Raw genomic sequence first — 14,969 nt, 5'->3', positions numbered from 1 at the left:
TCTGCAGATGATGATGAAATTGATGAAATGTATGATGAGATAAAAGAAATTATTCAGGTAGTGAAAGGAGACGAAAATTTAATAGTCATGGGTGACTGGAATTCGAGAGTAGGAAAAGGGAGAGAATGAAACATAGTAGGTGAATATGGATTGGGGCTAAGAAATGAAAGAGGAAGCCGCCTGGTAGAGTTTTACAAAGAGCATAACTTAATCATAGCTAACACTTGGTTCAAGAATCATGAAAGAAGGTTGTATACATGGAAGAATCCTGGAGATACTAGAAGGTATCAGATAGATTAAATAATGGTAAGACAGAGATTTAGGTACCAGGTTTTAAATCGTAAGACATTTCCAGGGGCAGATGTGGACTCTGACCACAATCTGTTGGTTATGATCTGTAGAATAAAACTGAAGAAACTACAAAAAGGTGGGAATTTGAGGAGATGGGACCTGGATAAACTAACTAAACCAGAGGTTGTACAGAGTTTCAGGGAGGGCATAAGGGAACAATTGACAGGAATGGGGAGAGAAGTACAGTAGAAGAAGAATGGGTAGCTCTCAGTGATGAAGTAGTGAAGGCAGCAGAGGATCAAGTAGGTAAAAAGATGAGGGCTAGTAGAAATGCTTGGGTAACAGAAGAAATACTGAATTTAATTGAGAAAATATAAAAATGCAGTAAATGAAGCAGGCAAAAGGGAATACAAACGTCTCAAAAATGCGATCGACAGGAAGTGCAAAATGGCTAAGCAGGGATGGCTACAGGACAAATGTACGGCTTATCTCACTAGGGGTAAGATAGATACTGCCTACAGGAAAATTAAAGAGACCTTTGGAGGAAAGAGAACCACTTGCATGAATATCAAGAGCTCAGATGGAAACCCAGTTCTAAGCAAAGAAGGGAAAGCAGAAAGGTGGAAGGAGTATATAGAGGGTCTATACAAGGACGATGTACTTGAGGATAATATTATGGAAATGGAAGAGGATGTAGATGAAGATGAAATGGGAGATACGATACTGCGTGAGCCGTTTGACACAGCACCTAAGTCGAAACAAGGTCCCGGGAGTAGACAACATTCCATTAGAACTACTGACGGCCTTGGGAGAGCCAGTCCTGACAAAACTCTACCATCTGGTGAGCAAGATGTATGAGACAGGCGAAATATCCTCAGACTTCAAGAAGAATATAATGATTCCACTCCCAAGGAAAGCAGGTGTTGACAGATGTGAAAATTACCGAACTATTAGTTTAGTAAGTCACAGCTGCAAAATACTAACACGAATTCTTTACAGATGAATGGAAAAACTGGTAGAAACTGACCTCGGGGAAGATGAGTTTGGATTCCATAGAAATAATGGAACACGTGAGACAATACTGACCTTATGACTTATCTTAGAAGAAACATTAAGGAAAAGCAAACCTACGTTTCTAGTATTTGTAGACTTAGAGAAAGCTTTTGACAATGTTGATAGGAATACTCTCTTTCAAATTCTTAAGGTGGTAGGGGTAAAATACAGGGAACAAAAGGCTCTATATTGTGCAAGTAGTAGAGGAAACAAAAGAAAAATTCGGAGTAGGTATTAAAATCCGTGGAGAAGAAGTAAAAACTTTGATGTTCGCTGATGGCATTGTAATTCTATCAGAGACAGCAAAGGACTTGGAAGAGAAGTTGAAAGGAATGGACCGTGTCTTTAAAGAAGGATATAAGATGAACATCAACAAAAGCAAAACGAGGATAGTGGAATGTAGTCGAATTAAGTCGGGTGATGCTGAGGGAATTAGATTGGGAAATGAGACACTTAAAGTAGTAAAGGAGTTTTGCTATTTGGGGAGCAAAATAACTGGTGATGGTCGAAGTAGAGAAGATATAAAATGTAGACTGGCAATGGCAAGGAAAGCGTTTCTGAAGAAGAGAAATTTTTTAACATTGAGTACAGGTTTAAGTGTCAGGAAGTCGTTTCTGAAAGTATTTGTATAGAGTGTAGCCTTGTAAGGAAGTGAAACATGGACGATAACTAGTTTGGACAAGAAGAGAATAGAAGCTTTCGAAATGTTGTGCTACAGAAGAATGCTGAAGATTAGATGGGTACATCACATAACTAATGATGAAGTATTGAATAGAATTGGGGAGAAGAGGAGTTTGTGGATCAACTTGACCAGAAGAAGGGATGGGTTGGTAGGACATGTTCTGAGACATCAAGGGATCACAAATTTAGCATTGGAGGGCAGCGTGGAGGGTAAAAATCGTAGTGTGAGACCAAGAGATGAATATACTAAACAGATTCAGATGGATGTAGGCTGCAGTAAGTACTGGGAGATGAAGAAGCTTGCACAGGATAGGGTAGCATGGAGAGCTGCATCAAACCAGTCTCAGGACTGAAGACCACAATAACAACAAATGAAGACAAAATTAAAAACCCTCATTGTAAGTGTAATAGTGCTTGGAGTATTATTAATACAGAATTAGATAGAAGTAATAATGGTGAAAAGTAAAAAATGATATTTATTTATTTCTTATTAATGTTACAAAGGCCAGTTTCCCAACACACAGTTATCATAATGCAAACCTCACTTTGTCCCTGTGTATGCAAATTAGTTTCTACATTACTTTGCAAACACAGTGACATCTTCTACCAATTTATATATACATTAAATAAATGGTAGAAATTAAATATTCAATATCTTAAGATATTATGATAGGTCAAATGTTATATTTTAACGTGAAATTGAGTAAATATTACGTCATCTGTGGACTTTAATAAATTAGATCTTCGTTTGTCGCATTTTACAGAATGACTAAAGCAGATAACGGCTTTTCCTTTACGTAAAAGAGTGATACACACTTTACTAATAATTGTCGTCCAGTTTCTCTGGTTCTTACATTTCCCAAAATAATTGAGTACTGTATATAACTGCAAATATAACTGCATTTGTCAATAATATCTTTGCTAACAATTTCAGGTCACAACAATTAATAGTCACAGCTACTGTAAATAAATTTCTTTTGAATCAAAATTACCTGCTGAAGCCACACTAAAGGCTTTTGATTCTGCAAATCTTTAATTACTTTAAAAAGTAAGGTTTAACACTATGAAGGACTTGGAACTCTATCTTCTGAAATCTGTCTCAGTAAGAAGAAAGAAAACTTTACCTACAACAACGAAAAGTCACATTTTCTAAATATGACTTGGGGGCTTCAATAAGGATCGGTGCCTGGATCCTGGTGCTTATAATATTCGTAAATGACCTAACTAGTAATATACCACATAAATCTATGCTTTACGAATATATCACTATATTACTTGATTCTAAAAATATGTGAAACAACAGTTCCTTAAATCATTGAATATCTTGTTGCAAGACAATGAGTCATTTACTAATCACGATAAGGCTATGAGCATTATTTTCGGTTTATCCAATATTTACTATGAATGCATTTCTTTTAAACTCATCGATATACATCTAGATTCGAAATTAATATGAATCTCTATACAGAATATATTTGCGTGACTTGTTTTTGTGTTGATGTGCACTTTGCATCCCTGAAAAATTCTTCCTTATTTCGTAATATCCTTTCTTTCACATTCGTCTAAGATGTGGAATTCTTTTATAGGCTAATCCTTCTGTGACCACAAAAAGTGGTAAAAGCTGTCCATCAAGTACAAGTCTGGAATTTCCAAAACTTAATTATCATATGGGGGGAATTTTTAACAACTAAATGTACCAGCAGTACCAACTCCATTTTAAATTGTTAGCCTCTATTATACAAATCCCAAGCCAATCTGTACATCAGTATAACTCCTCTAAATAGATAAAACTACAACTACATTTAGGAAAGCACAGTGAAGTTATCTGTTGGGTGTGAAACTGCTTTATGTCTTACCTTCAGAGGCATAGAATATCTGTAAAACTGTATCACAACAATGGTTGAATGAAAAAACTGTTTCCACAACTGAATAATTTAAAAACATTTCAAGAGATAATCTAAATTACAAAGTAATTCATATGAAAACTTTTACCTAATTTCATGATTTAAGTGTTCCTTCTCCTATAGAGTTCTTTTGTGCATATCTTTCGTTAACAAAACATATGTACCAAAAGAAAAGGGAATAAAACACATAGTACACGATGTGTCGATGCTAAATCGTCTTGCAGTCATGCGCGCAAAGAAAAGAATTCACACGTAAATGCAACGGGGCAGAATATTAAGATCGAAAGAGTCTGAAATGCAATTCAAATGGCAGCATTCGCATAAGTTTTCACCGGAATAGACAAGACGTGTTTCTGTGGCCAATATTTAGGCGTTTGAAGGAATTATACAGTTTATAAACTTTTGAACTTATTTCAGTTCGAAAATAAACTACTGGTATTGTAATTTCTTTGGATATCTCCAGCATTAAGAAAGAAAATGTTAATCAGAGAAACATGGCTTAGACCTCGGTCAGACACCCATAGGCATAAAAATCACCATGGGCGTAAACACTGACTGTGAAAGCCTGCGTTGTTATGATTTACTTTCAGTTAAGTGCAAGATGTATAAATAACTCGAGTTTTTCATTAAGCGCACAGCGTGTGTGTGTTTCGTTCTTGTTTTATATGATTTTTTCTATAATTTTCTTTTATTTGTTAGGATCAGTTTCTTGGAAATAAAACAAAAAATGAAAAGTGCCATTAACGTACATGTGCACTTACTTGTCCGTCCTCGAATAGGTACTTGTACGTCAATAGTAACATTGAGTTTGTTTGTGGTGTAATTGCAGCCTGTCTAGCCCTGACTGTTTGGAAAACGGAGGGTGGTGCATATTTTTCACGAAAGAAGACTAGCCCTTAATGTCCTGTCATTGTTATGAAATTTCCAGAAACAACTTAAAGAGGGAGGAAAGTAAAGCCAATGTTATCTCCAACGTACTATGTTTTTGTTGTATGGATGTGAGCCTGAGAATGTAACTTTATTTAGCAGTGCACCCAACTATGTAATTTATATTCGTCTGTGATGTTTCATTGTTTGTTGCAGTTATTGCAATTACCTCTACACATACTTTAATTAGGGGAAGGCCGGAAAAATGGAATCACAACCAATCATGAATGCGAAATGTGAAAAGTGAACAGTGCTTCGATTTGCATGCCGGGAATGCAGCGCAGTGTAATATGGCGGCTGACACGGGTATGGATACGTGTCCATCCCCAGAAATACCAGATTCAAGGAAAAGGCCGCTCGATGGTGATGTTGAAAATGGGGTTACGAAGAAATCGCACTATGCCGGAGGTAACCTAATCGTCCTTAATAGTTCCTAAGCTGTCAAGATTCATAAGTAGTCAAGCATAAGTTTTGCCATACTGTTGCTATGTGTTGGTTCCACTTTGGCGTTTGAGGTGGCAGTAATGGAGAAATGTGCGCAATACGGTTCTGTTTTCAATGGAAAAAGTGAGTTATTAAAAGAAAATATGATGGAAAAATGATGGCGAGAAGTTAATATTTCGATGTAATATTTCAGTTTAGCCCGTAAATAATGTTATTTGTCGAAAATTGTAGCGCAACGATGCTGTCATAATGATGGCTGGCTGGTGACTTGCAATAAAATGTTACGTGACAGTGAAGACGTGACGGTCGCACTGGAGAGAATGAATTGTTATTGATTTTTATCAAATGATTTCGTATTTTCTCTTCTATTGTTTCGATTTTCCGCACACACAATTTATCTGTTGATGACATGCGTGTTATGGAGCCTACCGAAGGAGGTAACAGATAGTTAGTAAATACCAGAAGTCTAATTTTATTACACAGTTGATTTCTGGGGCACGTGTGCAGTGCTATGTACGCATTCCGCCAGGTACTTTTTCTATGAAGATGATGTCGAAATGTATAAACTAGCGATATTACACAGCTCATTTTCTATAATCTTTCTCAGCCGTAACAGACTACTCTTATTAAATGTCCCATTTACTTGAATTTAATTCGTGGGAGTGACGTTTTAAGCAGATATACTTAGCACACTCAGTTAATGAAAAATATTTGGGCAGGAATGACAGCCTAGATACTGTTTTTCCCAGTAAATAGGTTGACGTAATTTATTAAGAGAATGTACCATAGCGCTTTGCAGCTTGCATATAAAATCAGAATTCGGTTAATTATGTATTAAGTTTTTCTGTTTTGCAGGAAACCTGGTTAATCGTTTATGGATACGAAGTTATTGTGTGACAGTATGCACATCATCTAATTTGCTCGTTTGAAGATGTTCAATTATCGTATTATGTCGTGTAAATGTCTTATTGTTAACGAGTTTAGATGACATATGTTGTATTACATGTATAATAATCATTCAGGCGTTCCTTTTTCAACACAGCAGTAAGATTTTGGGGTCATTCAGTGTTATGGACGTATCATTTGTTCAGTTGACATCAGAGTGTTAATGGAAAAAGAAACACACTCGTGAATATAAACAACATACAGCGAAGGTTTGATGATGCAGGCTGTGTTCATTGACCACTAAACAAAGCAACAGGAAGTGTTACAGATGTAACAAAATCTCGTTCCATTGAATGGCCCTTCAGCATTCTTTGTGGGCAGCAATTGTGTGTGCTTTCACCATCTGCAAGTAGGTTCCGGCGTTACTGAATACTGGTGCTTTGCATGATATGGCTTTTCATTAAAATTGGTCAACATTTAAATTTAGTGTTTCTGTTCAGAAAGTGATCGAAGATTGATTTCCGTTGCTTTTCAAACTGTTTCAGTATCCATAATCGACAAGGGAGTTGGTCAAATATCTTTATTACTACATAGCTTGCTGTCTTGCACTCATGAGTTAACATTGACGCTATTATTTTTGTTCTGCAGTGGCAGTCATTTGGGAAGAACTGGGTTCAACCTAGGTTCAGACATAAATGTTTAGATTTCTTTTGACTGTTTTAAGGTTAAAGTTAAGGTGGTACGCAGAGAAAAATAGGACAGTTTAATCCCCATCCTTGTCCAGTTGAACTTTTTCCACCGGGTAATGTCCTCTTTGTTGAAATGTTAGACATTAATCTTCCTTTTATTATTTTCATACAGTACGCAGTTTGTAAAGACAAATTCCACAAGTAAACATACTTGTTAAATGAAATCACTTTCAGGCATAACGTGTTAGCCTACTTTATTTGAAATAAGCAGATACAGTACTCAGCTGGCTCATTTTGATACCCAAGATAGGCCTAACTTCAAAATGTACAAAAGTGTAAAATCGTGGTATACTTAGGTATCGTGTAGATTTGAAAATGATTGTGTTGAAAATGTTGAGCCACACATTATTCATGCAGCACATTTTTATGACAATCTAATTGCTGTACTGCATTATTCCACATCATTTTAATATATGGAAGTTTGCAAAGTAAGCTAACATCCAGATAGGCTACTTAAATTATACAAATTGCCTTTTGCATGCAGAGCAAATGTTAGTGAACTTTAGTGCTTGATATCTGTGAAAGAATTCTAGTGACTTGTGATAATTCTAGTTACATTACTAACAGAACACACAGGAATACTGAAGATACTTTGCTAGATTATTTGTAGAAACAAATTTTCCCAAACATTGTCCCTTTAAGGGACAAAATGACCTGTCCTGCATAACAATGAAATTCGGGGCAGTATGTACTCTTAGGGAATCTGTAATTATGTGTTTGAGTCAATCATGATTAGGCCTACTGGGTTTCCCTTCCCCAATCCCTCTCAATTTAAGTGAACATGAAAAGACATAATTTCCCATATTTTATATTTGTTCATGTAAAACTCTGCCATACTGACAAGGATGCCTTTGAGATAGTCACCTGGTTTAAAATGTTGGCTATTTCTGTAGAGACATAAAATACATAATCAATCACTTTGTACTAATAGTTTTCCTTCAGCCCATGTTAATCAGTCATGTTACATAAGACCAAATACCAGTCGGAATTTTAACAACTGGAAGTTCTCCATTTGAAAAATTGAAACTAGAAATTGTTATCTAACAGTAAAAACAACACAGACCCTTCCCCTTTCAGTCATGTGTAAAAGGAAATGCTTTACGCTAAGAGAATTGCAAATACTAAAGTATTAGATCAGCTCACAAAACAGGAGTTGAAAATGGCTAAAGTCTAGAACATGACCAGTGCCACTGTGTTTCTCAATTGCACATAAGTGGGCATCACATTAGTTTTGCATAGCCAATGGAATGGTACTTTCACATAACCAATGATAAGTGAGAATAGAGGAGCTGAATTTCTAGCACCGAAATTGAAACAATTGTCTTCTTCACTATTGTCACAAAAATTTTGTGTGTGTTTTAATTTTATTCCAAATATGTCACAAATTATGGGCTTGTAGTTCTCCAAATGAAATGAGTATCTATCAGTGTTGTAATCTTGGCCATCACAAAGTTTGACTGTTTCTTGCGAACTTGTTAAAATTTCTGATGTCTTAGTATATTGATTTGAGGCTGTGACAATGTTCCTTTCTCATGTTTCAAAACCTGTTGTATGTCTGTTACTCACCCATTAGCTGTGTAGAACCATCAGCTGACACACCTTTCACTTGCCATACCTCACAGTAATTGTTGCATGAGACATGTAAGTACGCCACTGGCTATGATCTAGACCTCTACCAGTGAAAATTGTTGATGTTCCCATTAAATACTATCCAAAATAAGCTTCCAGTCACCATGTAAGCACCGGAGGTGAGTTCTTTAATAGGTGAGTCATGGTTTCAAACAAGAACATGGATGAGAAAGTTTTTGAACTTGAAATCTGTTTTATTGCTAGGAACCATATAGTGGAGCTAACGCCATTGGTGTGTACATTGTCACTGATAATGTATTGTCAGTTAATTTTAATGTGACCTGCAGCTGTTTTCATCTCTCATGTGCTAGTCTACTCATCTTCATGTAACTACTGCATGACATGCAAATACCACCTCCCCCCCCCCCCTCCTCCCCAATGTGAACTGCGACAAGTTGTTTACAAGTGTAAGTTTCAAACCATTTAAAAAGTAATATTTGCTATTAGTAATATGAGTGTTGCATCATTGATAATTACAATTTGTGACTTAAATACAGTCAAATGTTGTTACTGCTAGTTTAGTTCAGTGCTTAACTTAATACAGATTTTCATTGCAGGTGGGGACGGCACTTACCATTTCAAATTACTGGTACCAAGCACTGCTGCTGGAGCTATCATAGGAAAGGGTGGAGAGACAATAGCTCAGCTGCAGAAGGATACGGGTGCGAGAGTTAAGATGTCGAAGGCCAATGACTTTTATCCAGGTAATGTTGATACATCGGGCGCACAAATAGTTCCAGCTAAAAGTTTTATGAGGTAGCCTTTATTAAGTCGATAATGGGAAATGGTATGATGTATTGGCTTAAATGGGAATATGTTCATTGCTACATGCAAAAATGCGAATCTGTCTTCCTGTATTTTGTCTTTGTTCATTGGAAGTTCCAGTTTCCATGATTATTTTGTAGAGAAAGCTTGGTTTCAATATGGGACATTTGGTACTAACTAATGATGTCAAACTGCTGAACACAATTACTAAACTCTACGAAAGAAAGTAAATGCTTCCTAGAGACCATATCCAGTGATTTAAAATTCCTGTGTAGGTTGCTATCTGGGAACATTTGAAATTATGACACTAATTTTTTCATCCCTATTCAGTTATTCCATTCAAGAGTGCTTTTGAAAGAAGCTAAATTGTCTTGGCACACTTTTTATTGTTTTTGTTAAATCTTTTCAGATCATATCTAAATTGGAACTCCATTGTAGCAGTGGTGGAATTTCTCTTCATTTCGTCTCTTGTAGACAAACCTCTTTTTTCATTGCCTTAGGTGGTGTTTGAAGTACTCATACCCTGCCATCTGCCATTACCAGTATATATCAGTAATTACAAAGTAACCTTTTGCCATGTTAAGAATGTCCAGTGGCACTGTTAAGCATCCATGCTAATCCGTGTGCCCTATGGCATAACAGCGAGCAGAAACACACGCGTGGTACAGTGGCTTGCGAGATCAGGGTTTTATTTGGTTCGTCTGTTCACTGGCTGGTTGTTTTCCATCATTGAAGTCGGTACACTTTTAGAATTCCCAATTCAGGTCCCACTAACGTGGTCACGATATTCTGTCTCTTTTTCTCAGTATTTACCCAATTATAAGATGAGATTCTTTTCCTAAATTCATCATTTGAAAAATACAGGGCTGCCTGGTAATCACTGATTAAACTGTTGCTGCTGAGGTCAATATTTGTACATTGTTAGTAGAGCAGATAGGGATTGTCTTATACAGATGAAGCTATGGCAGTTAAGGTCACTTGTAGATTTATTTTGAAGACTGGGGAAGGGCAAGGGTGGGCAAAGAATATTATTTGCATTTGAACCGGCTCGAGATTTCCTGATTTGCCAAAGTGCTTGATACAATATTGATGTTGTTCAAACAACTGCGTGACATTTGACTTGTGCAGCACAAGTGCAAGGGATACGTGAGAAATTATAAACTATCCAAAACAGCAGTCTATTGCTCTGCTTAAAATTTGACAATTTTATGAAGGGCAGGAGGAAATAACATTAAATTCATCATCTAACAAACTCTTGGATTTGAACAGATTTGTAATAACTGTACTCGTGCATGTATGGCTACTGTATGTGAACATTAATGCTGATTTTTAATTAAAGGTAACATTGAAAAGTGAAAATGTTGTACAAAAAATTGATTCTGAACCCTGATAAATATTTTATTTGGTTGAGAGAGACTAACGATGGGTAGCAAGTGAGAAATTCGGTCACTGTTCATTTGTTAGAATATGGTATTAAAACATTAGCAGCTCTTAATGAGCTTTAGAATGGGATGGTGACATTCAGATGAATCAAGAAGAAACATTAAATCAGCATGAAATGTCTAACAAACAGGTGGTTGTATTTCTAGAAGGCAAAAGTGGGACACTAGAAAAACAGCATTTTTGACTATGAAATTGTATCTCATACTAGTTATCACTGTCTGTAAAAATACTGCACTGGTGGTATACAGATCGTACAAATATATATACATTTCTAGCAGTTGAAATGTTAATTCGATTACTTGATCGTTACTTAGCATAATTCTGATGAGGTACATGTACAACAAATGTAATGGTAATTAAATTGCAGGTTTGCATTTTTATATCCTCTTTACTTGTGCCATCATGTGATATTTTGCTCTTCAAGTGGTAAAAGTTGTTTACAACTTTGTTTTTCACGTCCTAATGTTAGAGGGTGGTTTGAAAAGTTCTCGCTATGGAACAGAAAAAAAGTACTTACATCACCGAAATTTTTTTTTCATTTTTCAGTGTAGTCGCCTTTTAGATTAATGCAGTTGGTCCAACAATGTTCCAGTGCTTTGATCCTATCTCGAAAATGATTTCCTCCAGGCCTGCAAAATAGTTGTCAACTCTGGCTATCAATTCTTTGATTGAAGTGAATCTTCGTCCGCCAAGAATAATTTTCAGTTTTGGGAAGAGGTGGAATTTACGGAGCCATATCAGGTGAATAAGGCAGATGTGGCAACAATTCATACCTTAGTTCGTGTAATTTTGCCATGGCAATGGCACGTGTGTGGGCATGTGTCAAGAGTCATGGCACCCATCTTGTAGATAATTTTTCATTTCTAATTCTTCAGTTAAAATGTTATATACCTTTTCAGATAACATCTGGCAAATCTGAGCAGTTTCACACACTTTCAATCGGCGATCCTCCATGACCATTTAGTGCATTTTTGCAATGATTTCTGGAGTAGTGACACATCTTGGCCAACCTCTGCGCAGATCATCATCTAAGCTCTCCCGACCAAATTAAATTCATTTGTCCACTTGGCAACAGTTGACTATGAAGGAGCAGAGTCCCCAAGTGTATTCTGGAAATTTTAAAACCACCCTTGTAATCTTACCAAGAATATTTGATTTGATTACACTTCCTTAACCTTGTTTCACTTTTGTTGGCGCCCATCTTGTAACCTATTTTCAAGACACTGTCAATTCTGATCACCTGATACTGAAAGGGCTTTGTTAATACAAGGAAGAATAGCTCAGCAGTCAATCTCAATCCCATTTTATTATTATTATTATTATTATTCCTTTGTATCCAGATTTCAGCTCTAAATAGCCATGCTTTGAAGATGGCTATTTGTAGATGAAATCTGGAGAACAACAACAACATTGGGCTTGTGACTGATTGCCGTGTTCCTATCCTTCCGTAGGCAATACGGAAGCGTCCGATCCCGCCCATCTGCTTTGACCCATGACGTCACAAATATGGCGGTAACAACCATAAACAACAATTCCAATATGGCGCATATAAAGTAGTTACGTACACATTATGAGGACGAAAATACATCGAAAAACACACACACACACACACACACACACACACTCTCACTTTCCTCAAAAAGCCTAATGACACTTTTGGGACAAGTGCGGGAAATAGGGGGGTTTTGGGTGGGGACAAACTAAATATAAACAAATTAAGACACCCACCCCCATACAAAACCACGCAAAATGACGAAAAAAAATGACATCACAAAACTCCCCATCTGGAATTGGACACTTCCCTTGACCTATATAGCTCAACAGAAGCTCCCGATCCCTTAAATTAGGACCTAACACTTCTCTTGACCTATATCGCTCAAAAACTTCTCCCGATACCAATACCAACATTAACAGCCACACATTGGGATCGAACACTTCCCTTGACCTGTTATCCTTAAGACATCTCCACATACAGCCGTCTCTGGTCCGAGACGCCGGAACTTTAAGTAAGCCTCATTTCTTCACGACATACTGAACACTTCACGACTTCATCAAAAAATCCGAATAGGTGAAGAAATTTTATTAGAGACAACACACTGTCCCCCATCATAGCCGACAACCAAAAACTGTTGACCCTGTCAGTCATATCCATACCTACCAAAGACATAAAAAAAAGCAATTTACCAAAATTCACACACGACGGCACATTCGCAAACTAAACCAAAAACATCACCTAACACAACACCAGATAGCGCCACCGATCACATCAAAGCGACACCTACAAAGACGCCCCTCTCACAAACTAAATTCCGCGCCGTTGTGACGCCACACACAACAACAGCCTTAAGTCACGGGTCAAAGCTGACGGGTGGGATCGGATGCTTCGGTTGAGCCCTTCCGTATAATAGTCCACAGTTGCCATGCACAATGATTCCTTAGGGAATCAAAGTAGGTTAAGTGACAATTTCATTTGCAAATCTTAAAACTTTTTATTTCTTCTCCCTGAACCATAATTACTTTTCAAACTTGCTCCAAATTTTCCTTTACTGTTTGCTCATCAATAGCATCAGAATTTTAAAGTGTTCTTAAATTGACTGTGCAATATAAAAATCGCCTTAATATGCACGTCTTTCTCCCTGCAGTCGAGTGAGCACAGTGTAGAGGGGCAGGTGTGTGTGTGTGTGTGTGTGTGTGTGTGTGTGTGTGTGTGTGTGTGTGTGTGTGTGTGTGTGTGTGTAGCTTGGAAGAGGAAGTTCATTCCAAAAGCTAGCAAAGCTGTGTAACTATTGTTTGTGTACCTATTGACAATGCAGCGCTTCTGCCTTTTGGCGAGTCGTCTCCTTTATTCCAAAATAATCCATAATTCTCAAGCAGAACTTTCTGTACCTTATAAATGTAGGTTTATCTTACTGCAGTCTTAATTACAAGTGTTGGTATTGCTTCATATATTTCTCTGGCTTCTACCAGTCATTCTGTCCTTTTGTAGATAATTCATGCCAGTATTACAACCATGACCTGTAAGCACCTTCCTTCTTTGGAATTGGAATTAATGCAGTCTTCCTGAAGTCTGAGAATATTTCCCTTTTTTCAGATTTTTCATCCAAGTATCTCAGTAGTTTTGAAGGAATGCTGTGCTCCAGATATGTTGTCATGTCTTGATGCATTCTCACAATATATTCCCCGTCATCATCTTAATCCCCTTCCTCTTCTTTCTCCACAATACTGTCCTCAAAGTTTCTCTCCTTTGTAAAGACCTTCCATACATTCCTTCCACCTTTCAATCTTTCCTTTGCTTAGTACTAACTTGCCATATGACCTCTTGATATTCATATTTGTGCTTCAAGTTTCTCTAAAGGTTTCTTTAAATTTTGTCGTTTTCATAAGTTAAATTTAACATCTCATGTTTTAACCGAGGATTCTTACTGGACCTTGTATTTTTACCTATTTGATCGCATGCTGATTTCACTACTTCATCTTCCAAAGCTACCGACTAGTCTTCTCTTGCATTACATTCTCTTTCTTCAGTCAATAGTTGGCTAATATCCCTCTTGAACATTCAGTGATGTTTAGTTGTTTCTACTCATCCAGGTCAGATTATTTCTACATTAGCGCAGTTGCTTGTACCAAGTGTTTGCAATGAGTAAATAGTGCTCTACAAACTTCTACCAGGCAGCCCCCCCCCCCCCCCCTCACTTATTTTAAAATGTCAGTGCTCTACTGTTTTCCATCTCTTTATCTTCTTACTTTTATATTTCAATTCAGAATTGAAATTGTCACCTCTATTAACGATGTGTATAACTTATTTTATCTCCTCATATATTCTTTCTCTCTTCATCGGCAAAGCTAAGAGAAATTTATATTTGTAAAACTGGCGTGGGTGTTAGTTCTGTGTCTGTTGTAGCTGTAACACGGGATTTCCTATGCTATTCATTGTAGTTTACCTGTATTCCTATTTTCTTATTCATTATGAAACCCACTCCTACATTACCCATTTTTTGTTTTGTTAATCATGTGCACTCACATGATCAGAAACCTAACTGTTTGTACCAATTCCCTCTATCTCACTTCATTCTATCCATTTCTGTATCCAAATTCTTCAACCTACCTACCAGATTAATGATCTAATATTCCATACTTTGATCTGTAGAGTGCCAGATTGTTTAATAATAGTAAACTTTTGAGTACTCTCTGCTCGGCC

At 36.9% G+C, this 14,969-nt stretch overlaps 1 protein-coding gene across 4 annotated transcripts in view; it reads left to right on the top strand.

The window, feature by feature from the left end:
* The first annotated feature begins 4,916 nt into the window (after positions 1-4,916).
* LOC126365825 (RNA-binding protein Pasilla) overlaps positions 4,917-14,969 on the top strand; it is a 76,623-nt gene continuing 66,570 nt past the window's right edge. For 2 of the 4 annotated variants that reach the window (XM_050008448.1, XM_050008447.1), the window contains exons 1-2: positions 5,323-5,423; positions 9,121-9,267. In XM_050008448.1, the coding sequence (XP_049864405.1) occupies positions 5,381-5,423; positions 9,121-9,267 (190 nt within the window). In that variant the 5' untranslated portion in view covers positions 5,323-5,380. Of the gene's footprint in view, positions 5,265-5,322; positions 5,424-9,120; positions 9,268-14,969 lie in introns of those variants that run through there. The other 2 variants (XM_050008446.1, XM_050008445.1) reach the window with 2 other exon arrangements.

Source organism: Schistocerca gregaria, chromosome 4 (genome assembly GCF_023897955.1).
Source record: "Schistocerca gregaria isolate iqSchGreg1 chromosome 4, iqSchGreg1.2, whole genome shotgun sequence".
In the NCBI taxonomy this organism is placed as follows: domain Eukaryota; kingdom Metazoa; phylum Arthropoda; class Insecta; order Orthoptera; family Acrididae; genus Schistocerca; species Schistocerca gregaria.
Note: the sequence above shows the minus strand (reverse complement) of the source record. Positions and strands in the feature narration are given on the sequence as shown.